General features: G+C 36.4%; 1 protein-coding gene and 1 long non-coding RNA gene across 5 annotated transcripts; one reads left to right on the forward strand and one right to left on the reverse strand.

Annotated features, from left to right (window-relative positions):
• Nucleotides 1–1,196: 1,196 nt before the first annotated feature.
• LOC131804545 (uncharacterized) lies at nt 1,197–13,153 on the forward strand. 4 transcript variants are annotated; one of them, XR_009343162.1, is made up of 11 exons: nt 1,197–1,295; nt 1,384–1,504; nt 1,571–2,869; nt 4,285–4,776; nt 4,848–5,782; nt 5,848–5,900; nt 11,238–11,342; nt 11,414–11,560; nt 12,650–12,717; nt 12,806–12,926; nt 12,993–13,153. It is a non-coding gene; the product is annotated as an uncharacterized LOC131804545 (long non-coding RNA). The 4 variants fall into 4 exon arrangements; XR_009343164.1 differs by having other exon boundaries at nt 1,571–4,776; nt 12,650–12,721; XR_009343161.1 differs by having other exon boundaries at nt 1,571–4,776.
• A 6,253-nt stretch (nt 13,154–19,406) lies between these two features.
• Nucleotides 19,407–20,498, reverse strand: LOC101893957 (alpha-tocopherol transfer protein-like). Its single transcript, XM_005192170.4, has 3 exons — nt 20,180–20,498; nt 19,736–20,105; nt 19,407–19,664 (listed from the first exon to the last, which is right to left on the reverse strand). The coding sequence occupies exons 1-3, from the start codon at nt 20,479–20,481 to the stop codon at nt 19,407–19,409; spliced, it is 930 nt and encodes a 309-aa protein (XP_005192227.2). The 5' UTR covers nt 20,482–20,498.
• Nucleotides 20,499–25,483: the final 4,985 nt, after the last annotated feature.

Here is a 25,483-nt window from a genome sequence, read left to right on the forward strand (position 1 = left end):
TTTGTCAGTAGGCAGGTTGAGTTCGTAAATGGGCCATGTAGGTCCACGTTTTCATATAGTCCCATACAACGGTACCCCCCCGATATTCGGTATTTTGATGATTTTAGCGACATTATTTAACGGAATTGTTTCAAATTTGGTATTTGAAGTTCCAAAGGGATACTACAATCTAAGACAGAAAATTGTCTGTGCAGGTCCACGTCTTCGTGTAGCCTCCATTTAACGGTACCTCCCGATATTCAGTATTTTGATGATTTTTAGCGACATTATTCACCTGAATTATTTCAAATTTGGTTTTTGAAGTTCGTAATGGTTACTACAGCCTATTACAAAAATTTTTGTATGCAGGTCCACGTTTTCGTATAACCTCCATATGTTTGCCTATTTTACACTTAACATGGCAACCCTAAAACCTAATGCGGTTTTCATTAAAGTGGTAGTTTTCGGAATTTTTTTTTGAAAATTTTCAAGTTTCTTGGATTATTAAAGGTTTGTCCCGGCCGAACTTAGCTGCTTTTTTACTTGTTTTTTTTTTTTTTTGAAAATTTCCAAATTTGATCCAAATTGTGGAGGGTATTCAAAGTTCGGCCCGGAGGAACTTACAGCTTTTTTAATTGTTTGTAACAACCGTTTTCCGAGGATGACGAAAAATCGCAATATTTGGCTTTAAGTGGCGTTGCCGGTATGCTGGCGTTTAGCGCGGCTATGGCTCGTCGGGTGAGGGGTGGTTCTTGCCACTTGAAGACCTTTTCGGTTGAACACAAAAAAAATATCATACCGGGCTTGCACGAATATCTAAAAGGGGAATATTATTAGAAGCCTGAAACATGCCTAAAAATACAAAAAAACTACACTTGTCTACCAAAAACTCAATCTAAAACTCACTTTAACCCAATTCTTTCCTCCGGAAACAGCTCTCTTGGCGGCTGTCCGACCAAGAGATAGCCCTCCCACCGAGAACACCTCTCGCCATGACGTCACCACTCCCTGACGTCCCAAATTTGACCCTTCACTTACCTCCGTTTAAACCATCCCTACCACCTTCTTAATGGCCTTAAGCCAACGACATCATCTTCATTTGGAAGTATACAATTTTATTACACCTATTGTACATTACATATTGATTTATACTATCAATCAATAAAAAAAGCAGGAAACGTAATTATTAATTCCATAAAGAAAATTAATTCCAACTCTAAGCTCCTTCTCTTTCTTTTTCCTTTTCAGGGTTCGATGGCGGGTATCAAGAGTTAGGACCACTGATGGCCGCCAATGGACAAGGTTCTTCCCAAAGAGTAAGTACGTAATAGTATGAAGTTTAGCTTTATAACTACATTCCCGGTTCAAGATTAAAAAAAATGATAATTTATTTTCCAATTCCAGGCCAGGACAAACAAAAGGCAGTATGTCGACACCACAAAAACAATCGACGAAAAAAAGGTGGATACCTAACCTCGAAATGAGCTCAATTCAACGAGGGATCCTGCACTGCAACACTAGGCGAGTAAATCTTAAATTAAACTTCTTTTGTTTACCCCTTTTTATTTAAAAATTGTACTTTTCTTTTCAGGAAAACCGCGGAATCTAATTATGTCGCCTCGTCGTCCGTCTGTCTGTCCGGAGTTTATAGTGACGTCTATAGGGAAGATACCAAGTCACGCTGGTATAGCAGTGACGGAAAATCTGCGCCTCCCTCGATGGATTGGATGTGCGATGGTGTGGCTCTTTACTCCAAAAATTCTGCCAGGACTTAATTTTTTAAGATTATTCTTACTTTTCGTTGTATTTATTAAGTTTTGTTTCAAGCTTAATTCAGTTTCGTTTTGTTTTAATTTTAATTCTTTTTTATTGTGTTTAAACTTAATTCAGTTTTGTTTTGTTTAAACTTAATTCCGTTTCAAGTCTTTCCTTTTTGTTTAAAATTTTGCCAAACTTTAAGATGTTTATTTAGTTTTTGTATAACTATTAAGAATACTTTCAGTTTTAGTTCTTAAATGTTCACATTTTAGCTTTTTAAATTTTACATTTTTGGGCTAAGATTGTTTAAAGCCTTTTTAGCAAAAAAAAACAAGTTTGGATTTTGTCTTCTTTGCATGTATTTTGTTGAACACATCAAATTAATAAATGTAATTCCTTTCACTTATGGAATTTATCGCCAAAAAAATGCCGGGTGTTTTACTTCGCTGGGAGCTGGGAGCCACGCATCCAATCTTCTTCGCTGATGAGATAAAAAGGAAAAAATTTCCTTACAATTTCTGCCAGGAAATTCTGGCTGCCATTTTCCTCGTTTAATTTGTCCATTTTCTTTTTAAATTATTCCCCCTTATTGACATTTAAGTCATTGGAATAAACAGCTGTTCCCTAATAATGGTTGACAACATTCTTCTTCTTCTTCTGGCTATCAATTATTTTCATGGTTACCCCTTTTTAAGGCGCACACCACAAAGCCAACTATCCTGCTGATATCCTTATCGAAGGATAGGGGGAAAAAAGTGCGACATTCGATATAAAAATAAAAAAAAATCATCGTGTATGATACGGCAATTGAAAAAAAAAATCGATGTTTGGCATCCCTAACAATCGTGGTTTGGCATCCCTAACACTCATTTTCTGATTTTCCAAAATAAAATTTAATTCCGAACTGATTTATTTATTACAGTGTAAACGCTCCATTTTCGTCTATACGAACCTGGTATAAAGTTTACGTCATACGCTACGCGTTATCGTTTAGTCTGACGTAACGTAACTATCGATAGTAGTGATGTTTATGAATGAAAACAATCGGAGTACGATTGTATTGTAAATTTTTGGCGGATTAGCACGCGGACGGACGGACAATTTTGGAGCTGCAGAAATTATTAAATTTTGGGTAAGTAAAGTGAAAAAAATTATAGTGAAATATTTAATAATTTAATAAAACAAGTGCCAGTGCCGGGTAAGTTATAATAATGTATGTAATTAAAGTGATTTAAGTGCAAAAGAAATGAATGAAAATTATCAGTGACATACAGTGCGGGTGTATGTGATAATAGTAAATGGCAAATAGTTGCATGAAAAATTAATCCGTATAAATCTTAGAAAATAATAAAGAAAATTAAAAGAATACAAGGAAATATAATAACAAAGTGGTTTAAATGAAACAATTAAAATTAATTTCCTGAAATTAATTTAATTTCCTAGCCCAAAAAAAAAATTAATGATTTCCCTTCAATGTGTGTGTGTGTGTGAGTGTAAGTAAAAGTTGCATTTACAATGAAAAATTGCACTCATTAAGAAAAAATGTGACTTTGGCGGAAACAATAAGTTCGAAATAAATTCGAAGTGAGTGAATAGTGAATAAAAATGGAACAGATAAAGAAAATATAGAATTAAGGAATGAGTGATAAGTGCGAATGAAATTAAAATGATAATGTTGCCAAAAGAAAAGAAAATTGAAATAGTGAAAACAAAACAAAATGCAAAAACGAATAAAGTGAAAAGTGAGGTGCAAAAGGAATAATTAATGATCATTGTCGGAAATTAATAATTACTAGTGAAAAATTAAGACAGACCTAAATTATGTGTGCAAATATTGTGTTTATTTTTTTTTCTTTAAAGACAAAAAGTGCGAAAAATTGAATTGAAATGAACAAAAAAAAATTAAAAAGTATTTTTTACTAGTTAAGAATTGTGCGAATCAATGTCTAAACAATGAATGAAAAAGAAAAGTGAATGAAAATGAAATTGAAAATAGTGTGAATTTAATGAAAATAAATTTTCTTTTAAGAATTTGGCTTAGGTAAAACTGAAGTGAAAAATTATGTGAAATATCCTGAATTTTGATATAAAAAATTAAATTTTAATAAAAAAAGAAAATTTTTACAGGAAAAAAAATAGAAAAAACTTATATAAATCGGACGGACGTAAAAAAAAAGCAACTATTGTGTCTATTTTTAATAACAAAATGTGAAAAAAAAAATTCAGTGCAATAAAAATTTTTGCAAGATTTTAAAGAAGAGAAAAAAAATTGAAGTGTCGTAAAAATGAAATAAAATAATAAGCAATGATATTAAAAAAATTATTGTGAATTAACGAATAAGTTACCGAAAATATTATATAAAATTGGGCTTCGGTGAATTTGATGTGACGAATAAAGTGAAATATTCTAAAATTTTAACGGAATTAAATTGAAAGAAATAAAAAAAATTACAAAAATAAATAAATTCTCTCTTCGTTTTAATTTAAATCATAGTCCACCGTTAGGACACAGAACTAATACTTATTTTCTTTTTCTTCTCTTTACAGATTTTTTTTTTGCACGAGTTTAGCCTGAAAGAAAGGTGAGTTGAGCATGGTGTCTACTTTTTCCGTAGGGGTACCATCAACTAGGACCCCCAGCTTTGGTCAGAAAGTTGGATACGACATTACTCCAAATATACCTAGGTGTGTTTGGTTTTGTCTTCCCGATTTCAGACTCTATCTTCATAATTCGATGACTGACAGCTCTGCGACCTTGTGTACAACACTCTTCTGCCTTGTGCCATGGATGCGTATGGGTATACAAAGGAAGAGTGCACAAATGGTCAAAGACAGTCATAAATTGACTGCTCAGGAATCGTTAACATATTGTTAGAGTCCGTAAATTTGGGATGCTTCTATCGTAATCCAGCGTATTCTTTCTGACCTCTGCTGTTGGTGTCTAGGAGAGTGGCCTCCTATGGAAACCAAGAAAAGTTTTCCATAATCTCACAAGACAACCCAAAAAGTTGCCCGAATTGGATATCTAATTCACAAAAGGTAAGTAGATATGGAAATGCTGAAAATTGTATAAACAAAAGATATTAATAAGTTATTTTTTATCTTTCCAGGCATTCATTACCTTTAGGCGGTGGAATTGGTCTGACCTGCAAAAACAGGAAATACAATGGATGGTAAGTCCGAGCAATCCTGTTCTACTTTTCTTCCAGCAGGTGTACCATCGCCTGGACCTTCAGCTTTAGCCAGAATGTCGGATACGATGGCTTACGAATGCACTGAGGTGTATTTGTTTCTTTTTGTCTACCGGCTTCCAGACTCTAGCGTCGTAAGGCGAGTGACGGACTGATCTGCGACCTCGTGTACAACAGTTCCCTGGCCCGTGCCATAGAGCAAACGGCTACTGCGGTACCTATCGCGAAAGGGGAATTGCACTAATGGTCAAGGACAGTCACTACGTGACTGCTCCGAAAGCGCAGACATCAGCTAGAGTCGGCAAACCCGGAGTGCTTTGATTCGTACTCTGACTTCGAAATTCTGACTTCTGCTGTTAGAGTCTAGGAGATTGGACGCCTGTTCGAATAAAAAAACAGGGTTCCGAACTACACCATCATCCAAAATTCTAAGCGAGACCTAAGTGGGACTACGGTCGGCGCTAAGATAAACGTAAGATGTAGTTTTAATTCTCTTTCGTAGTTTTTGTAATTTTGCTCTGGAAAATGAGAAAAATTATGAGAACTCTATTTCTTATAAACATAAAATTTTTAAAAAATTTCAGCCAAACCCCTTTGTAAGTATGGCATTTCATTTCTAATTTCTTTTCTTTCTTTTGAGATGTTCATTTCATTACATTTATTTTTCCAACCATATTACCTCATGACATTTCACTAATTCCTTCTTTTTCCTTTACTTTTATGGCTAAAAATTGGAGAATTGGGTTCAACCCTTACCCATACACTCAACTACACATCACTTATGAAGAGAAAGCTGCCCTACAGCTTGTATCAACTTAGGAATAATAAAGGACATTTCGTAAGTCGTAATTCAGGTTAGTCCTTTTAATATTATATCTTAAATAATACTAATGAAATTTGTTTTTTTTTTCCAATGCAGGTAGTACTTCAACTAAATTCGAACGGATTTCCCGGAACTCTTGGAAAATTCAGGTGAGTATTGGAGAAAAATGATGCAATTTTAGTTAAGCTAGATTTAGAATTCAATTTTACATACTTTTCGTGTAGACTTTGCGGATTAGTATTTCATCCTGAGATCTCCGCTTTAATTTAAAAAACTACACTTCAATTAATTAAAAAAAACACATGCTATCCTCATATATATATGCTTTAGACTTCGGTCGCTATATATATGCAAAAAAAAAAAAATAACCAAAAGAAAAATTAGATTAATCAATTATTAAGCATTTATTGCTTCAAATCCTTAGCGTGAAAAACGCCGAGGGGATGCCCTTTAAGATCTTCGACTTCATAAAGGCATTTCCCAACTGGCTTAACAATGCGACACTTGAAAAATTTCTTGTCAAGTTTAGCATTATAATTATTTTTAAAAACACTTTGCCTAAAACTTCTTCGGAAAACTTCTTGCCCTGGGATGAACTTGACCTGACGACTTCTAAGATTATACGACTTCTCATGTCTCAAGTATGCCTGGTGCAGACTATTTCTTATCTTTTCTCTGATAAGATCCTGTTTTACCGAGTTTGGAATGAGTGTTGTCTCGGGGTCATTAAGAAGTTTAAGCTTCCGGGCTAGTTTGTAAAGGCTGGCATGGTTAATCATGTTAACTCCAAAGAGCGCAAAATACGGGGTAGTTCCGATGGAACTATGTACAGAAGATCGCAGAGAACATTCTATCTCTGACAAATTTCGATCCCATTCTCGGTGATCTTCTCCCAAATACGCTCGAATTGCTGATAAAATTGATTGATTTACTCTCTCCGAGGCATTCGCTTGAGGAGAGTGAAAAGCGGTCTTTGTATGATTTATTCCAAAAAGCTTAACCATGTCTACAAATTCTTTGCTGATAAATTGTTTCCCGTTATCGGAGACAATTACTTCAGGGGTTCCAAATTTATGAAATACCTCACTGATTAAAAATTTCACTACGTTTTTGGAATTTGCTTTGGCCATGGCCTTTAATAGGACGAATTTTGAAAGGTGATCTACCACAATAAAAATAAAACTATTTCCTGTTTTGGTTCTAGGATAAGGACCTAAGAAGTCTATAAAAATTCGTTGGAAAGGTCTTTCGGTAATTGTTTCTGCTCCCATAGGTGGCCGAAGAGTAACATTAGCTGGCTTTGTTTCTTTGCAAACTACACAATCCTGAACAAAATTCCTAACTTGCGTATTCAAGTTTGGCCAAAAAAAATACTCTTTAATCCTACGAAGTGTTTTGTGGAAACCTCCATGAGATGTTTGGGGTGGGCAGTGTGCGTTTTCTATAATTTGCTGGGTCATTTCACTGGGTACCCATAACTTCCAAGCGAAATCTTCGTTGAGGGGAATACCATCATAGAACTGAGTTCGCTTATATACAAAACCCTCAACCACTTTTAAATGAGGAAGTTGTGAAGAATTGCTTTCAATCGTATCTATCAAGGTTAAGTATTCATCTGATTTAAAAGCTGGTGAATCAAGGTCGATTAACGACTTAACGTCCAGAGAAATCTCCTCCATATCATATCTAGATAGCGTATCGGGTACTACATTTTGTGTGCCTTTACGGTGTTCTATCTCAAAAGAATATCCCTGCAAGTGCAAACTCCATCTGGCTAACCTTCCGCAAAGATCCCTATGTGACATGAGCCATTTTAGACTACTGTGGTCAGTTATTACTGTAAAGGGCATTAACTCTATATATGGCCTAAACTTTTTAATGGCCATCACCACTGCCAAACATTCCCTCTCAGTAACAGAATAATTCCTCTGAGCAGAAGTTAACTTTTGCGAGAAATACGCTATCGGATGTTCACCCTCGTCATCTCTTTGAAACAATACAGCTCCTATTCCTAAGTCTGAAGCATCGCACTGCACGTAGAATCTTTTGGTAAAGTCCGGGTGTGTAAGCACGGGACTGCTTATAAGAGCCTGCTTCAACTTATCAAATGCTACCCTGGCCTCTTCTGTGAAACTGAATCTTTTTCCTTTTTTGAGGGTCTCGAAGATGGGAGCCGCAATGGTGGCAAAGTCGGCTATAAACCTCCTATACCACCCTGCGGTACCCATAAAACTTCTCACCTGTTTTATGGTTTTCGGATATGCAAATTTTACTATAGTTTCCACCTTCGCCGGATCAGTTTTCAGTTTGCCACCGCCAACAATGTATCCCAAATATTTAAGCTCTTTGAAACAGAACTTCGACTTGGATACATTGATGGTGAGCCCTGCTTTCGCCAAACAATCGGCTACTTGCTCTAACAACCGTAGGTGGGTATCAAAGTCGGGCGAAACTACCAACAGATCATCCAGGTAGACAAAAACTCTATCACGGATTGCGCTGGGGATCACTTTGTCCATTAAACGGCATAACCTTTGGGCCGCATTACACAGACCAAAAGGCATGACCGTAAAATGATAAAGTGGTCTTCCGGGCACTGTGAATGCAGTTTTCTCTCTACTAGACGGGTCCAGGGGTATTTGCCAAAACGCATCCTTGAGGTCGACACTGGAGATAAAATATGTGTCTCCCAACCGACTGAGCAAACCCTCTATATGCGGCAATGGATAGGCATCCTTGACCGTAAGCGCATTAAGTTTACGAGCATCCAAACATAACCGATTTTTCTCACCCCTTCGGACTAACGTAACGGGGTGACTCCATGGACTTTCGCTCTCCTCAATTACCCCCAGGCCAAGCATCCTATCCAATTCCGCGTACATGAGCTTTTGCACAGCCGGGGACACCGGATAATGTCGATCCTTCACCGGAGTTGCATCGCCAGTATCGATTGAGTGGACCTCAGCATTCGTTTTTCCCAAACCATACTTGGCAAAGCATGGAAATTTATCCTTCACAATTTGCAAACGCGAACGTTGCTCATCGGACAATATATGGGTTTTCACATCACTGATCTCATCGGCTTCGTCACAGAGGCTCACCTGATGGAGGGACAACCCGTCAATCTGAGCAAAGAGGTGAAAACTACGCATAAAATCCACTCCTAGAAAAAGTTCACGACTCAGAGAAGGCACTAGATAGAAAATGATAGGTTTCTGCTGCTTATTGAAATCGACCATTGTAGCCACTTTTCCAACGATTCGATGTGGACTACCATCAGCTGTCTTTATAAAAGAATGAAAATGGATTACATCCAATCCTGCTTTTCCTACAAAACTAAGGCAGTTCTTCCCCAAACAAGACACCGTAGCACCACTATCCAACAAACCTTCCAACTCCTGTCCGTTGATCGTAAGCTTTGTATATAGGCGAGTATCATCTCCCTCATACAATGTAGCCGATGCAATTTCTTTCCTAACTCTTTTTCTTCTCTTAAAGCGTTCTCTAGCTTTCCTCACTTTATTAGAAACCTCTCCAAAAATTCGTTCTTTAGCCTCATTATATTCCTTAATTCTAACATGGAGTGGTTTAATCTCCCTCAAATTCTTTACTGCTTCTGATTTCAATTTCTCTAAATTCGTGTTCTTCAATACCACTATCTTATCACTAAGGCTATAACTATTTGATTTCTCTGGGGCTATACCGGGGTTGACCTCACCTGCCCCGTTGGAGGTGGGCCCCGATACTTGTTTCCCTGACATTTAGGACAATCTAAAACTGTTACATTCTCCTGTCCACATTTGTAGCAAAACAACTTGCGCTTCTCCCTACAATCTATCCAGCTGTGTCCCCACACTCCGCAATTCCAACACTTATATTTCGCCGGTGTACTAATCGCATCTACTTCCATCTCTTCTGGTATGACTTCTTCTTGCTGCCAATCAAGCTCATGTAGCCTCTGAGGAACGTTATATCGCTGCTGATGTTGCCTCTGGCTCCATATCAAGTTTTCTGCCCTCTTAACTTGGCGATAAAACTCTCCTAGACTTCTTATCTGGGCTGAGAAAATCATTTGGGCTAAAGATGGCTTCAAGTTACCCCGCATTATCTCTACCATGTCGTGCTCTTGATAAGGCGTTTTCTGCTGGGTCCGAAGCTTCAGCACGGAATTATAAAAATCGTCGAACGTCTCATGAGGTAGTTGCCGTCTGTTCAGAATTTTCATTTGTATTTGGAACTCATTCTCATACTGCTGGTACTGGTTCAAAAGCGCAGTCTCAAGCTCGCTCCACGAACGAAAATTGACAAATTTCCTTTGGTTCCAATACCAATCCAAGGCTGGCTTGTCTAGAAGCTGGTGGAACTTCGTCAAGAATTCGTCTTCCGGGCAATTGAAATCCCTCTTCAACTGTCCAACACGAAATATAAATTCTTGGACATTCACTGTCTTCTCGGTGCCATCGAAACGGATACCCCACTTGTCCAAATTTAACCGTCCGCTGGACTCAGAGTAAAAACTGGCTGGAGGACGAAAACCATATGGATTGCCTCCTTCGGGCGGAAACTCCATGTTGCTAAAAAGTGGTGGTCTATATGCGGCAAATGCATGGGGTCCACACTGTGGTCCTTGTACTGGTGGTGGTACCGACAAATTAGGTTGTGGTGGTGGTTGTGTTACTTGACCAGCTGCTAAGGCACTGGGAATGGATGCTTGGCTGGGTATCTGCCCTTGGGCATAATTTGGTGCTGTATAACCTGCTGGAGGTGGCCGATATGACGGTATGGCATTAGGAACTCCCAGTAGACTCCGTACTTCCTCGCGCATTTCGCGCCGCGCTAATCCGACTGCAGTGTTAATAATTTCTAGCACTCCGGTACTGACTGCTGGCTGACCCGTAGGCACACCGGGTGCCAAAGATGGCTGTTGCAATCCAGTCAACACGCTGTAATTCGGGGAATGGACACTTCCATGTGACCAGAACGACGTGTTGAAAGAATTTGCGGCGTCTTGCAAAACCGACGGTATTGGAGGTGCTGTGGAAGAACTGGTAGGCATCGGTCCAGGCGTTGTAGTCGACACCGTATGCGTCGTTATGGGAACACTTCGAGTATAAGTGGTAACAGAAACAGTAGGAGCGGTCGTGACCACCGCACTGGCGACTACACTATTCTGACCTAAAATTGGCCTGCCAGTTGAGTCCCTATTTGTAGACCTAGTGCTGGGCATATTCCACTCTGTTGTTTCCTAACCTCTTATAAAACAAAATTCTTCCAAACTAAAAGAAAAATTAAGCTTTTGCCAAAAACTTCACTCAAATGAAAAAGAAAAATTCAAGGTATTTCTATGGAATTCAGGCAATACTTTGAGGTTGAAAAAAATATATTTATAGAACTTTAAGTACCAGTTTCAAATTTAATAAACTTAATTTCCTATTCCATAAAATTTAATTCGATTTAATTTTTAACACACTTTTTTACATTCACAGGCCCTTTGAAAATTGACACGGCGTATCAACCCTTCAAGCCGAAATTGACTGAAAAAAATAAATAAATGCTAAAGATAGGTGGTGGGATAAAAGGTAAACTTAAAGGTAAGTGAAGGTCAAATATACTGTTTCTAAAGGAATACCAATTTTAAACTGTTTTAAAATATTTTCTACAGGGTTTCGGTGAGTTCTACTGGAAAAAACTGAGGAATTTAACTGGAATATGGAATAGGCGGCTTTCCCCAGACCTTCCTAAGAAATTCCATGACAATACGGCCCCTGGTCAAAAACCAAGATTGTCGCAGGACCAAAGGAAAACTCCGGTATGTCTGCGGTCCGCTACCTAATTCCGGGTACTGGAATTGTATAAAAAAGGAAATACTACTAACCTAAACCTACAAATTCGATTGAGACTAACAATTCACATTCGTGTAGCAGCGCGTCACCTGCCATTTTATAGGCTGCTTGAACGGGTCTCCACAAATGAGAACTGTTCGTCCAGACGAATTTGTTATTTGAAATTTTAACTGTAGATAAATATGAAACAAAATTAGTAATACTAGTGCGATTAGACGTAAATGCAAATTAGCACGACTAAGCCACTAGAAAGGAACAAGTTTCATATTTGTTTTTGAAAAATAAATGATGTCTTCTCGCGTCTTCGATGAAGCATCGCGCCAGGGACTCTTAATGTAACCTAAACGGGTCTCATCGAAGATATACGGAAAACACATTTATACACTATCACTAACAACTATTACAAACTAACGACATGTTTCAGGCCCCACGTTCTGGGCGCCATTTTGTAACAACCGTTTTCCGAGGATGACGAAAAATCGCAATATTTGGCTTTAAGTGGCGTTGCCGGTATGCTGGCGTTTAGCGCGGCTATGGCTCGTCGGGTGAGGGGTGGTTCTTGCCACTTGAAGACCTTTTCGGTTGAACACAAAAAAAATATCATACCGGGCTTGCACGAATATCTAAAAGGGGAATATTATTAGAAGCCTGAAACATGCCTAAAAATACAAAAAAACTACACTTGTCTACCAAAAACTCAATCTAAAACTCACTTTAACCCAATTCTTTCCTCCGGAAACAGCTCTCTTGGCGGCTGTCCGACCAAGAGATAGCCCTCCCACCGAGAACACCTCTCGCCATGACGTCACCACTCCCTGACGTCCCAAATTTGACCCTTCACTTACCTCCGTTTAAACCATCCCTACCACCTTCTTAATGGCCTTAAGCCAACGACATCATCTTCATTTGGAAGTATACAATTTTATTACACCTATTGTACATTACATATTGATTTATACTATCAATCAATAAAAAAAGCAGGAAACGTAATTATTAATTCCATAAAGAAAATTAATTCCAACTCTAAGCTCCTTCTCTTTCTTTTTCCTTTTCAGGGTTCGATGGCGGGTATCAAGAGTTAGGACCACTGATGGCCGCCAATGGACAAGGTTCTTCCCAAAGAGTAAGTACGTAATAGTATGAAGTTTAGCTTTATAACTACATTCCCGGTTCAAGATTAAAAAAAATGATAATTTATTTTCCAATTCCAGGCCAGGACAAACAAAAGGCAGTATGTCGACACCACAAAAACAATCGACGAAAAAAAGGTGGATACCTAACCTCGAAATGAGCTCAATTCAACGAGGGATCCTGCACTGCAACACTAGGCGAGTAAATCTTAAATTAAACTTCTTTTGTTTACCCCTTTTTATTTAAAAATTGTACTTTTCTTTTCAGGAAAACCGCGGAATCTAATTATGTCGCCTCGTCGTCCGTCTGTCTGTCCGGAGTTTATAGTGACGTCTATAGGGAAGATACCAAGTCACGCTGGTATAGCAGTGACGGAAAATCTGCGCCTCCCTCGATGGATTGGATGTGCGATGGTGTGGCTCTTTACTCCAAAAATTCTGCCAGGACTTAATTTTTAAGATTATTCTTACTTTTCGTTGTATTTATTAAGTTTTGTTTCAAGCTTAATTCAGTTTCGTTTTGTTTTAATTTTAATTCTTTTTTATTGTGTTTAAACTTAATTCAGTTTTGTTTTGTTTAAACTTAATTCCGTTTCAAGTCTTTCCTTTTTGTTTAAAATTTTGCCAAACTTTAAGATGTTTATTTAGTTTTTGTATAACTATTAAGAATACTTTCAGTTTTAGTTCTTAAATGTTCACATTTTAGCTTTTTAAATTTTACATTTTTGGGCTAAGATTGTTTAAAGCCTTTTTAGCAAAAAAAAACAAGTTTGGATTTTGTCTTCTTTGCATGTATTTTGTTGAACACATCAAATTAATAAATGTAATTCCTTTCACTTATGGAATTTATCGCCAAAAAAATGCCGGGTGTTTTACTTCGCTGGGAGCTGGGAGCCACGCATCCAATCTTCTTCGCTGATGAGATAAAAAGGAAAAAATTTCCTTACAATTTCTGCCAGGAAATTCTGGCTGCCATTTTCCTCGTTTAATTTGTCCATTTTCTTTTTAAATTATTCCCCCTTATTGACATTTAAGTCATTGGAATAAACAGCTGTTCCCTAATAATGGTTGACAACATTCTTCTTCTTCTTCTGGCTATCAATTATTTTCATGGTTACCCCTTTTTAAGGCGCACACCACATGTTTTTCAATTGAAAAAAAAAATTATGTATCTGTACCTTAAGTAATGCGACAGTGTTGTCCGAGGCTCCCAAGGATCATCAGGTGAGTTTTATTGTTCGGTGTTATAATCAAGTCCGACATACCACGATGAGTGACGGCTTATATGCATAAACAGACTTTTCCAACTACACCGCAAAAAGTATTTGTACAACTATTACAATTGTTACTGAAAATAATTTGTAATGTAATTGTGATTGCCTTTTAATATTATTGTTGCTATTATTAATATCATTATTATTATTTTGAAATTTTTTGGATTCTGAACTCTGTTTTTTTTCTATTCTTTAATTTTACAATTGCTCCAGATGTCAATATTATTCATTTAATATATCTCTCAATATTGAATCCATTTAATATATCTCATTATTGACAATTGCTTCAAATTATTTTATTTTCCAAATTATATGTCCACTTCCCTTACTTGGATAATTACTTAATATTGTTTCATCTTGAACTCTGTTTTGTCCAGTCTTCTATTTTCAATTTTATGATTGTTCCAGCTGTCAATATTATCAGCTCCATATTAAATTCATTTAATATAGCTCATTATTTATTTAAATTAATTTTTTATTTTATATGTCAAATACCTTTATTTGATTAATAACTTATTATTGCAAGTCTCGCGGCGTTAATTATACCAAGCGTTCAATCTACCAGCACTGTAAATATCTGCTGCTGAACTAACATTCTGCATTATTTTACTATTTATAAATTGAAAACAAATGAACTCGTCTGTGGATTATCAGTGCGGGGTTTATTATAATGATGCGTATGTAATTGACCTACTAAAGCAGTCTGTATAGTAATGCGCACAGTGGTTTTCAAGTTGGAAAAGAATTTCTACAGGTCTACAGAACATAGAAGACCTTTTTGATGTCATTTTTTAAAATACCATCTGTGGTAATAAGTCTTTATGTTGTCAATTTAATTCTCTGTCCGGCTCGAAGTATCAAATGTAAAAATGGCTAAGGAATCCAAACTCGCTCTTTGGTTGTCAATTCAATTCTCTGTTTGGCTCGAAGGACCAAATGTAAAATGAGAATAGACACACTACCACTTCGTTCGGGTGTAGAATCAATTCTTTATCCGGCTCGAAGAATCAAATATCGGTTGTCAATTCTATTCTAGCTTTTATTTAAAAATATGTTTCTTAAGTACTTCTAAAACTTATCTAACTTAACCTAATCGTAGCCACACAAATATTCTTATCTATTCTAATATTGTACTAATCATACTGAAATTGGTGCCTTGTTTTTCATTCTAATTTTTTTTTTAATTCAAATATGTGAGTATTTTTGAATGTTAAGGTGAGAATACATAAAACGCTTTCTTGACTAAAAGAGCCTCGGGAAATATCATTAAACATAATCGAGGAAACACCGTTCGAGATATAGTTTTTATGGGAGAATTCAATCATACACGCTATGATTATAATTATAATTTAAAATTCAAAGGACTAAATATGTCGAAGCATTTGTATCTTTTAAATTCGGAATTGTTTTGCCCATTTGGTGCACAATTAATTTGAAATCGGATAAAGATATATATGGGAGCTATATCCAAATCGGAACCGATCTCGATAAAATTTGGCAAAGATATTTCTGAGCTGTGTTTGATATATATCCCTGAATATCGTTGTTACGGAGTGCTTATTACAGCTGTGGGTAACAAATAAAACAAATCGGATGAATAATATATATGGAAGCTATAGCTATATCTGAACCGATCTTCACCAAATTTGACATACTAGCTTCTAGACTAAATTCGATCCTAAGTGCCGAATTCCATCCTATTTGGACAAATATTAGACGTTTGGTGCACAATAAAAGGTAAATCGGACGAAGTTATATATGGGACCTATATCCAAATCTGAACCGATCTCGATAAAATTTAGCATAGGTATTTCTGAGCTGCATTTGATATATTTCCCCAAATATTGTTGTTACAGAGTGCACATTACGGCTACGGGGGACAAAAATAACAAATCGGATGAACAATATATAAGGGAGCTATTGCTATATCTAAACCGATTTCTATTAAATTTGGCATACTTATTTTCAGGTCTAATTTGGTTGTATGTGCAAAATTCCATACTATTCGGACTGATATTACACGTTTGGTGCACAATAAAAGGTAAATCGGACGAAGTTATATATGGGAGCTATAACCAAATCTGAACCGATCTCGATAAAATTTAGCATAGGTATTTCTGAGCTGCATTTGATATATTTCCCCAAATATTGTTGTTACAGAGTGCACATTACGGCTGCGGGGGACAAAAATAACAAATCGGATGAACAATATATAAGGGAGCTATTGCTATATCTAAACCGATTTCTATCAAATTTGGCATACTTATTTTCAGGCCTAATTTGGTTGTATGTGCAAAATTCCATACTATTCGGACTGATATTACACGTTTGGTGCACAATCCAAGGCAAATCGGACGAAGATATATATGGGAGCTATATCCAAATTTTTACCGATTTTCTCCAATTTCAATAGGGTTCGTCCTTGGGTCAAACAAAAGATCTTTGCAAAATTTCATCTGGATCGGGCAATAAATGCGACCTGTACTTTGTTTACAAAAATACATGGACAGACAGACGGACGGACGGACGGACATGCATAAATCGACTCAGAATGTGATTCTATGCAGATCGTCAAAAGGAACTATGGGTCTATCTCGTTTCCTTCTGCCTGTTACAAACAAATGCACAAAGACATAATACCCTGACCACCTTGTGGTGTAGGGTATAAAAACCACAAGGCTTTGTGTAGGTGTTATCAATTCAATTCTCTATCGGGCTCGAAGTATCAAATTCAAAAATGGGTAAGGAATCCAATCTCGCTCTTTGGTTGTCAATTCAATTCTCTGTCTGGCTCGAAGGACCAAATGTAAAATGAGAATAGACACACTACCACTTCGCTCGGGAGTAGAATCAATTATTGAAGAATCAAATATAAAGTGAGAAGAGAATCTAACCTCACTCTTCGGTTGTGAATTTTAGTCTAGTACTTCTAGACTAGAGTACTTCTAAAACTACACTAACTTAACCCAATCGTAGCCACACAATTATTTTGTATATTCTTATATTGAATGGAGAACATTGTATTGCCTTTTTATACCCTCCACCATAATATGTAGGGTATATAAAGTTTGTCATTCCGTTTGTAACACCTCGAAATATACATTTTAAACCCCACAAAGTATATTTTTCTTGATCAGCATAAAATTTTATGTCGATTTAGCAATGTCCGTCCATCTGTCCGCTTGTGGAAATCGCTCTAGCTTCCGAACGAAATGAAGTAAATTGATAAAAATTTACTAAATGTGTATTATGCCTGCAGGACTTTTGGTATTGAAAATGGGCCATGCAGGCCCACGGCTTCGTATAGCTTCCATATAATGGTACCCCCGATATTCGGTATTTTGATTATTTTACCAACATTATTTACCGGAACTATTTCAAATTTAGTATTTGAAGTTCGTAATGAATACTACAGCCCATGACAGAAAATGGTCTGTGCAGGTCCACGTCTTCGTATAGCCCCAATATATCGATACCCCCTGATATTCCATGTTTTGACGATTTTAGCGACATTATTTACCGGAATTATTTCAAATTTTGTATTTCAAGTTCGTAATGGATACTACAGCCTATGCCAGAAAATTGTCTGTGCAGGTCCACGTCGTCGTATAGACCCTAATATATGGCTACATTCGGTAATTTTAAGATTTTAACAGAATTTTTAATGGATTTTAATTTTTTGAAAATTTCCAAATTTGTACCAAATAGAGGGTATTCAAAGTTCGTCCCGGCCGAACTAGCAGCTTTTTTACTTGTTCTAGTAACAAATAGTAACCAAATTTCTTAAAACTTTTTGATTTTTTTTTTTAATTTTTTGTACAAAATAGTACTAGTCATACTGAAATTATTGCCTTGTTTTTAAATCCATAATTTTTAAAAAAACTTGTGATTATGTTTGAATGTTAAGGTGAGAATATATAAAATGGTTTTTTGGCTGGCTTAAGTCATCGGCTGGCTTCTTCGTAGAGGAACAAAAGTTTTAGGTTGACTTAGTTCGATTTTGGCCCTATGTACCTTTGTTATTTTCTGAACACTTAAGCCATTCAAAAAGCGTTTTATGTATTCTCACCATTAGCTGCCGAAAAATTCAAATTGGAAAAGACATGGACAGATTTTGACTGATCATGATATCCAAGGCCTACAGTACAAAGTTTTGTCAGAAAATCAGCAATAATGTTTCAAATAGAGTCTGGACTTCCAAAATTAGTCAACGCACTAGGAGAGCCTTGGCAAGTATCATTAAATATAATCGAGATATATAGATATAGCTTTAAAGTGGTCGGAAACAATTGGAAAACTCGTGAAACGAGAGTGGTTACAAATATTATAAGGTAAGTGTAAGATTATCCCGGTATTTCGAAGTCAACTTGATAATTTACAGATTTGTTTAGGCGGAGGAAAGGCCAGTTTCTTACCGCGCTTCCATTTCCAAAAAAAAGACATATATGATTCACTAAAGAAAGACGATCTTGAGTATAACGACAATGGGATTATCTTTTGCGTCGAATCAAAGTTCGAACTTGCAGTTAAGTTTTCAGCTAGTGCTATGGTGTGGGAATGCATGTCCTAAAAAAATAAGTCGATCACCTATATTTCATAGATGGAATCGAAAATGTCGAAAAAATGTATGAACATCTCAAAGAAGCGTAGGGTGAACGAGTATAAATTATGGACCAATATTGAACTAAGTTAACCTAAACCTCCTTCGTTATGTTTTTCGAAGAAGCCAGTCCATGACTTAAGCCAGCAAAAAAAGCACTTCATGTAGCATCTTAAGATTAACTCGGTATTTCGAAATCGAATTGATAATTTGCAAATTTGTTTAGGCGAAGTCATTGCTTTCCGCTCTTGAAATGAAAAAGTGCATATTATGGACTAAAGAGAGATGGTCCTGGCTACAACAGTAATTAGACAGTACTATCTTTAGCGAAATTTGGGATTCCATAATCACAGAAGACTGCCGAAAGTTAGGTATTCAAATCATATCAAGGTCCTAGATTGGCCATTTAATTGTAATCAAAGTCCCAGATTTCAGTCCAGACTTTAATCCAATAGAACATTTTGTGGGCCGTTATTAAAAGAAAACTTCGAAATAAACCACCACGGATAGTTGACGAAATGAAGGCCAAAATTCAGGATATTTGGGACTCGATAACCCCAGAAGGCTACTAAAATTAATAAATATCAAAAAAAGCGGGTCGAGGTCATCTACAAAAACAAAGGTGGGGTAACGTATATTTCGGGGTTTTTAGCTATAATTTGTGATCAGTTTTTTAAAGAGGAAAAATGGCATACTTTAAAATGGCCATAACTCCGTAAATATTAGCATATAAACTATTTTTTTTATTAATAAGCTCAATTCCAACTACTATTATCGAAAGAATTGACGAGTTTCTAACTTTTTTATTTCAATCCACATCTAGTTTCCTAAAAGAGCCACCCAATCCGAACATATCATCAAAATCAATTGGATTTCCTGGACGTAGAGCTTCAATGGTTCCATAGTTGACATTGTTTTGAAAATATGTGCGATATTCATCCCATTTTTTATTAAATTCCGAGGATATTTTATCCAGCTGACCATTTAGCCCACCATATTCTTGGGGAAAATATTTTTGCGGCATGGTGGCATAGAGACTTTGAAAATCTTTGCCACAAATGAAGACCTGAAAAAATTATTATTTTTTAATTATAGAAATAATTTTTTTATTATTTCTAAAGAGTTGCAACCACTTACCCTCCTCCTCAGCTTCTCGCTCATAAAGGATAAAATCAATTTCAGCAGCTGTTCGGTTAATTTTGTGATATTTAGACAATAAATAGCCTTGACACGCAGTGGCAAAGTGTTCTCGTAATAGGTGACAATTTTCTTTATAAATGGGGGTGTTAATTGCAGCAAATGTCCCGCCGTAACTTGGGACATATCCACAAGATATATTGTACCACAAATACAGGCATGGGGATCGTCCATCATTAGCACTTGGGGTATGGCATTAATGGAACGGAAAACGGTTTCGATGTTCACTGTTTTGGGGGAATAATTGAATCGAAACAGCATTATGCGTGGACCGGAGTCATTGAGAGGTAACGGCAGGGGTAAGAGGGATCTTAGGAGAAGAATAATATATTGTGTCACTTTTACAAAAATAATTGTATGGCGGATTCCCCCTCCTCAACTTACCCCACATTGTGATGCTTGCGAAAAATGGCCTCATCCACATCTGTTACAGAAAATATTTCAGGATATTTTGTCATGAGACTATAGTAACGATCCAGCTTCTCTTTTGCCCTTTCCTGGCTGTATTTACAACCCCGTAGAAATTGTATGAGAAATTGATCATCCTGACAGGTCCTCAGATGGGGTTGTTGTCCAATCCACTGCTTAAAGTTTTCCAAGTCTGTTGGTATTCGATCGGGAATTTCTCCCAATTCGAGTTGAGCGATTTTTTGTAAAGGCTTACTCAAAGGTTTGATGTTCAGCATTTTGGGTAGTGTTGTTGTTGTCGTCGTCAATTGCAAGTATTTACTGAACTGAACTTTATTATTATTTGGTATTGGAACTAGTTTTAATATTTGCAATTATGTTTTTATTTAAAACTTTAAAATATGAATACCCTACATGACGGATGGGTGGTATACTCGGTTTTTCGTAACGTTCATTAATTTAAGACGCTAAAATTCTTGATCCGCTTAAAATTCTGGACTCTTTTGAGTACGTTAACTCTGAATGATGCCCGATTTCAGTTATATAAAGCTATAATTTGGTATTTGGGGTTCTCATTAAATTCTTCAACCCAGACCTATAAAATATTTCGAAATTGACCGCTGTTTCGGAAATGCTGCATTCAGACATAGTTTCTTATTCCTCAAATTTTCTCATGGTGGAGAGTATCGAACGTTCGTCTCGGCCAAACCTAATGCCTTTTTTGCTAGGTATTTATGTGTATCTCTGTCCAGCCTAAGCGTTGATTTATGACAACTAAAGTTCAATGGGTAGCCAGTTGGTGACCATGAAACCCGAGCACCTAAAAGTTAGTATTTAAAATAATTGTTGTCATACTTTGTTGTTGTACGCATCGTTTAGTCGTGTTTAATAAACATTTAATTAAATGAGTATTATTTTCAATAAATTCTTATCTTTCTTTCTAAATATAACATGTGGTTTGAATCTCCTGCTGAGGCGTTTTCTATGGTAGCTTGTCATTTAAGGCCTGTTACTGTTTTCTATACTGATTGGAGTGTGAAAATCAATACTCATAGTGGCCGGGCCATATGTTTGAAGAACGCTTCTGGAAAATGCAAAGGTGAGAATAGATAAAACGCTTTTTTTGACTGGTTAAAGTCATCGGATGGTTTCTTCGTAAAAGAAAGAAGTAAAAAAATGTAAGTGAATACCCTCCACCATTTGGAACAAATTTGGTAATTTTCAAAAAAAAAAAAAAAAAAAAAAAACAAGTAAGCAAAGGCTACAGTCGAGCGGGGCCGACCGTTGAATACCCTACAACACTATAATAAACGATACTGTTTATATAGGCGAGATACTCGAAAGAATTCCACAAGATATCGTGACAAATAATAAAAGAAACCATCAGGTTTCGTTCTCTAATTTTCGAATAATAGCAACTTAAACTAATTTGCTCATTTCCAATTTATTGGTAGATGTTGCACGTAAATGGTCTTCCTAGATCTGGAACCAATATTTCCCAAAGACCTATAATCTCTCAGAAGTGGCAAAAGAATAACATTTATTATTGGTTTTTGACTGAAACGCATCTATATGAGATACAGACATTTGACTATATTCTTTTACGAAATCAGCGTTAACGAAATAGTCAGAAGTGCGTCTTTCCTGTAATTGTGAATTCTCCAAAAAGATCGGGCCATAAATGCGATCTGTATATGATATCCTGATATCCTAACTACTTAGTTTTGTTAGCTGTAGAAATATTACCAAATGTTTAATTCAAAATGAAAATATGCCAAAAATATGACAAAATTGAAAAAATATGAGAAAATTTTACAAAATCAATATTTTCATCTTTAGAGAGATATTTTTATGCGATTTTTTTAGACGTTTTTCTTTCCTGCCAAGAGGCCATTCTGAATTAATGAGAACTGTAGAAATCAGTTCAGCCGTTCTCGACATATGAGAGATCTTTCAAGCATATCTTCCTTGATAGACATATATATCGCACATATTTTGCTATATATCCGATTTGTTGGATATTAACATCAATGTAAAGGTCAGAAGTAACCTTGTCATGGCTTCGTGATTTCGCAGGGATTTAAAATATTCGCGGTTTAATGAAAAATGTTGAATTTTTTCAACACAAAATATATGGTCTATTTTACCCGCTAAATATTATCCGATGACCACCCACATTGATAGGCTTCTTCCCCGCCCTAAACTCTAGCTACATACGAAATTTCGTCGTCGATTGGTCTATAATTGCGACCTGTATAGCTACTGCAAAATCCGATATTTTTTCAGTATTATATAAATATTATGCGATCATCTCCAAAAGAAATAGGGTTCTATTCTGACCCTAGCCCAACCTCCATTTTAAATTTCGTGAAGATCGGACCATAATTGCGACCTGTAGAGTGATTACAAATTAACATGGACAGACGGACAGACGGACGGACGGACATACATAGCTAGATCGACTCAGCTCGGCGAGCTAGGAAGATCCATATATACTTTCTTATATGGGAAACCAATATTTCGAGGTGTTACATAAATTCTGGCCCAATCAAACTTATAATACCCCCAACACATAGTGTTGTAGGGTATAAAAATAAAATAAAATCCGTTAAAAATTCTGTTTAAGTCTTTAAAATACTGAATGTAGTCGTATATTAGGGTCTATATGAGGACGTGGACCTGCATAGGCAACTTTTGTCATAAGCTATTACAATATTCAAATGCGAAACATGAAAAAAATTATCTTTATAATGTAGCTAAAATCATCAAAATGCCGAATATCGGGAAGTACCGTAATATGGGGGCTATACGAAGACGTGGACCTGCACAGACAATTTTCTGTCATAGGCTGTAGTATTCATTACGAACTTCGACTACCAAATTTGAAACAATTCCGGTGAATAATGTCGCTAAAATCAACAAAGTACCGAATATCGGGAGGTACCGTTGTATGGGGACTATACGAAGTCGTGGACATGCACAGACAATTTTCTGTCATAGGCTGTAGTATTCACTTCAAACTTCAAATACCAAATTTGAACAATTTTTGGTCTTAGGCTGTAGTATCCATTTTGAACTTCAAATACCAAATTTGAAACTATTCCGGTAAATAATGTCGCTAAAATCATCAAAATACCGAATATCTGGAGGTACCATTATACACATGTATACTACATGACGCATTTTCAATACCAAAAGTCCTGCAGACATAATAGACATTTGAGTAAAATTTTATCAACCTACTTCATTTCGCTCGGAAGCTAGAGTGATTTCCACAGACGGATAGACGTACAGGATGGATAAGTCGACATAGAATTTTATGCTGCTTATCTCGCTTTCTTAGAGCCTTCTGTTTTTCAAATCTTGAATCCTTTGTGGGGCAGGTATCAGAAGGAATGGCCCGATCTCTACCATCTTTGTTACAGATCTTGTGTTAATGGAAATATTGCGATGTGCCAACTCAGTATGGAATCGGAAATTAATTTCTTGTTTTATGAGCTTCGTGAGTATTCAAAATGTTGACCCTTTGTGGGGGAGATACCAGAAAGAGTGGACCGATATATTCGATCTTCACATCAGACCTTGGGTTAATAAAAATATTGAGATGTGTGTAATATGAGGAGAACAGAATGCTTATTTCGGATTTTATAATCGTTCTGGTTATTGAAAACTTTGACCCTTTGTGGGGGAGGTACCAGGAGGAATAGTCCGATCTCTACCATCTTTATAAAGGACCTTGTGTTGATGGAAATATTGAGATGTACCAAGTCTGAATGAAATCGGATGTTAATTTCGTTTTTTATGAGCTTAATGAATATTCAAAATTTTTACTCTTTGTGGGGGAGGTACCAAAAGGAGTGGGCCGACATATTCCATCTTCACATCATACTTTGCGTTCATAAAATATCGTGATGTGTGAAATTTGAAGACAATCGGACTCTTTTATCATATTTTATAAGAGTTATAATTATTCAAAAATTTGACCCTGTGTGGGGAGGTACTTGATGGAGTGGACCGATTTTATCCATTTCCGCACCTGACATGACACTGATACAAATATTAGGATTCGAAAAGTTGGAGCAAAATTGGATTATCCTTTCTCTTTTTGTGCAACAAAATATTTTCTTTGAAAATGTTGGCTTTTTGTGGGGGAAGTACCAGATAAAGCCCATTTCTGAATTCGATCTAAGTTTGATAATAATATTACGATGTACCAAGTTTGGACCAAAACCAAAATATTACCTTCGAGAGTCATCGTGAGCACCAGTCAACAGGCGGACGAACATGAGACAGATCGACTCCAAGTGTCCTGAAACGGATTTGGTCCATAGAGACCTATGGTACAAATCCGTTATTTCTATGACTCACGTTTTGGCCGTATCAAATGATATATACACTCGGTAGCCATATGGCTGAGGGTATAATTAAATACCTTGTACAGAACAAACGGAATGTGCTAGCATTCTTTAATTTGGAATAAGACTCACTGATGGAGCGCAGGATAGATATACCAAAGGGATTGTGGAAATTCGTACTTAAGGGTTACGAATAGTTCTAAAATGGTAATAAACTTCTAAAATGCTACCATTTGGTGTTAGATGAACGGATGGAGGCAAAGACTTGAAATTTAGTATGAGAATAACGGTTGGAGGGCAAGTTTAAAACATAAAACGTGACTTTTGAAATGTGTACTAAATATGCGAACTGTACTAAATGGTACTAAATTTGCAACAGTTTGGTTTAGAGTGTACGGATAAAGCTGGGATTTTGAAATTTGGTATTGAGGTCTCTGAGCGTGGTAGGTTTGTGATAAAGAAGTGATTTTGTGTACTAAATGTTCACGAAATGTACTAAATAGTTCTATATTTGGTACAATTTGGTTTTGGGTGAACATATAGTGCCTGAAATGTGAAATTTGATATTAGGGTCGCTATTCATATGTAGCCTGGACATATGGAGGTGGTTTCGTGAAAGTGTTTTAAAATTGTTCGAAAAGCGTAAAATGGTGCCAAATTTGGTATGGTATTGGGTGAAGGGATAGAGCTGAAATCTTGAAACTTAATATTGAGGTCTCTGTTGGTCTCTTGCATTGAGATATGAATGTGGTTTTGGAAATGTGTACTATAATTGTACGAAGAGGTACTAAATTTGGTATTAGCTGAAGGGATATGGCTGGAATTTTCAAATTTGATTTTGAGGTCTATGTTTGCATCTGGAAATGAGATATGGAGGTGTTTTCGGGAATGTGTCCTACAATTGTACTAAAAGTACAAAATGGTA

The sequence above is a fragment of the Musca domestica genome, unplaced genomic scaffold (genome assembly GCF_030504385.1).
Source record: "Musca domestica strain aabys unplaced genomic scaffold, Musca_domestica.polishedcontigs.V.1.1 46, whole genome shotgun sequence".
NCBI lineage: Eukaryota > Metazoa > Arthropoda > Insecta > Diptera > Muscidae > Musca > Musca domestica.

What these genes read in the sequence shown, in the direction of transcription:
- LOC101893957 (XM_005192170.4), bottom strand. Translation starts at nt 20,481, where the DNA reads ATGCTGAACATCAAACCTTTGAGTAAGCCTTTACAAAAAATCGCTCAA. An exon ending in CGCAAGCATCACAATGTGGG is followed by an intron (nt 20,106 to 20,179) that starts GTAAGTTGAGGA and finishes TCTTCTCCTAAG; the next exon opens with ATCCCTCTTACCCCTGCCGT. An exon ending in GCGAGAAGCTGAGGAGGAGG is followed by an intron (nt 19,665 to 19,735) that starts GTAAGTGGTTGC and finishes TAATTTTTTCAG; the next exon opens with GTCTTCATTTGTGGCAAAGA.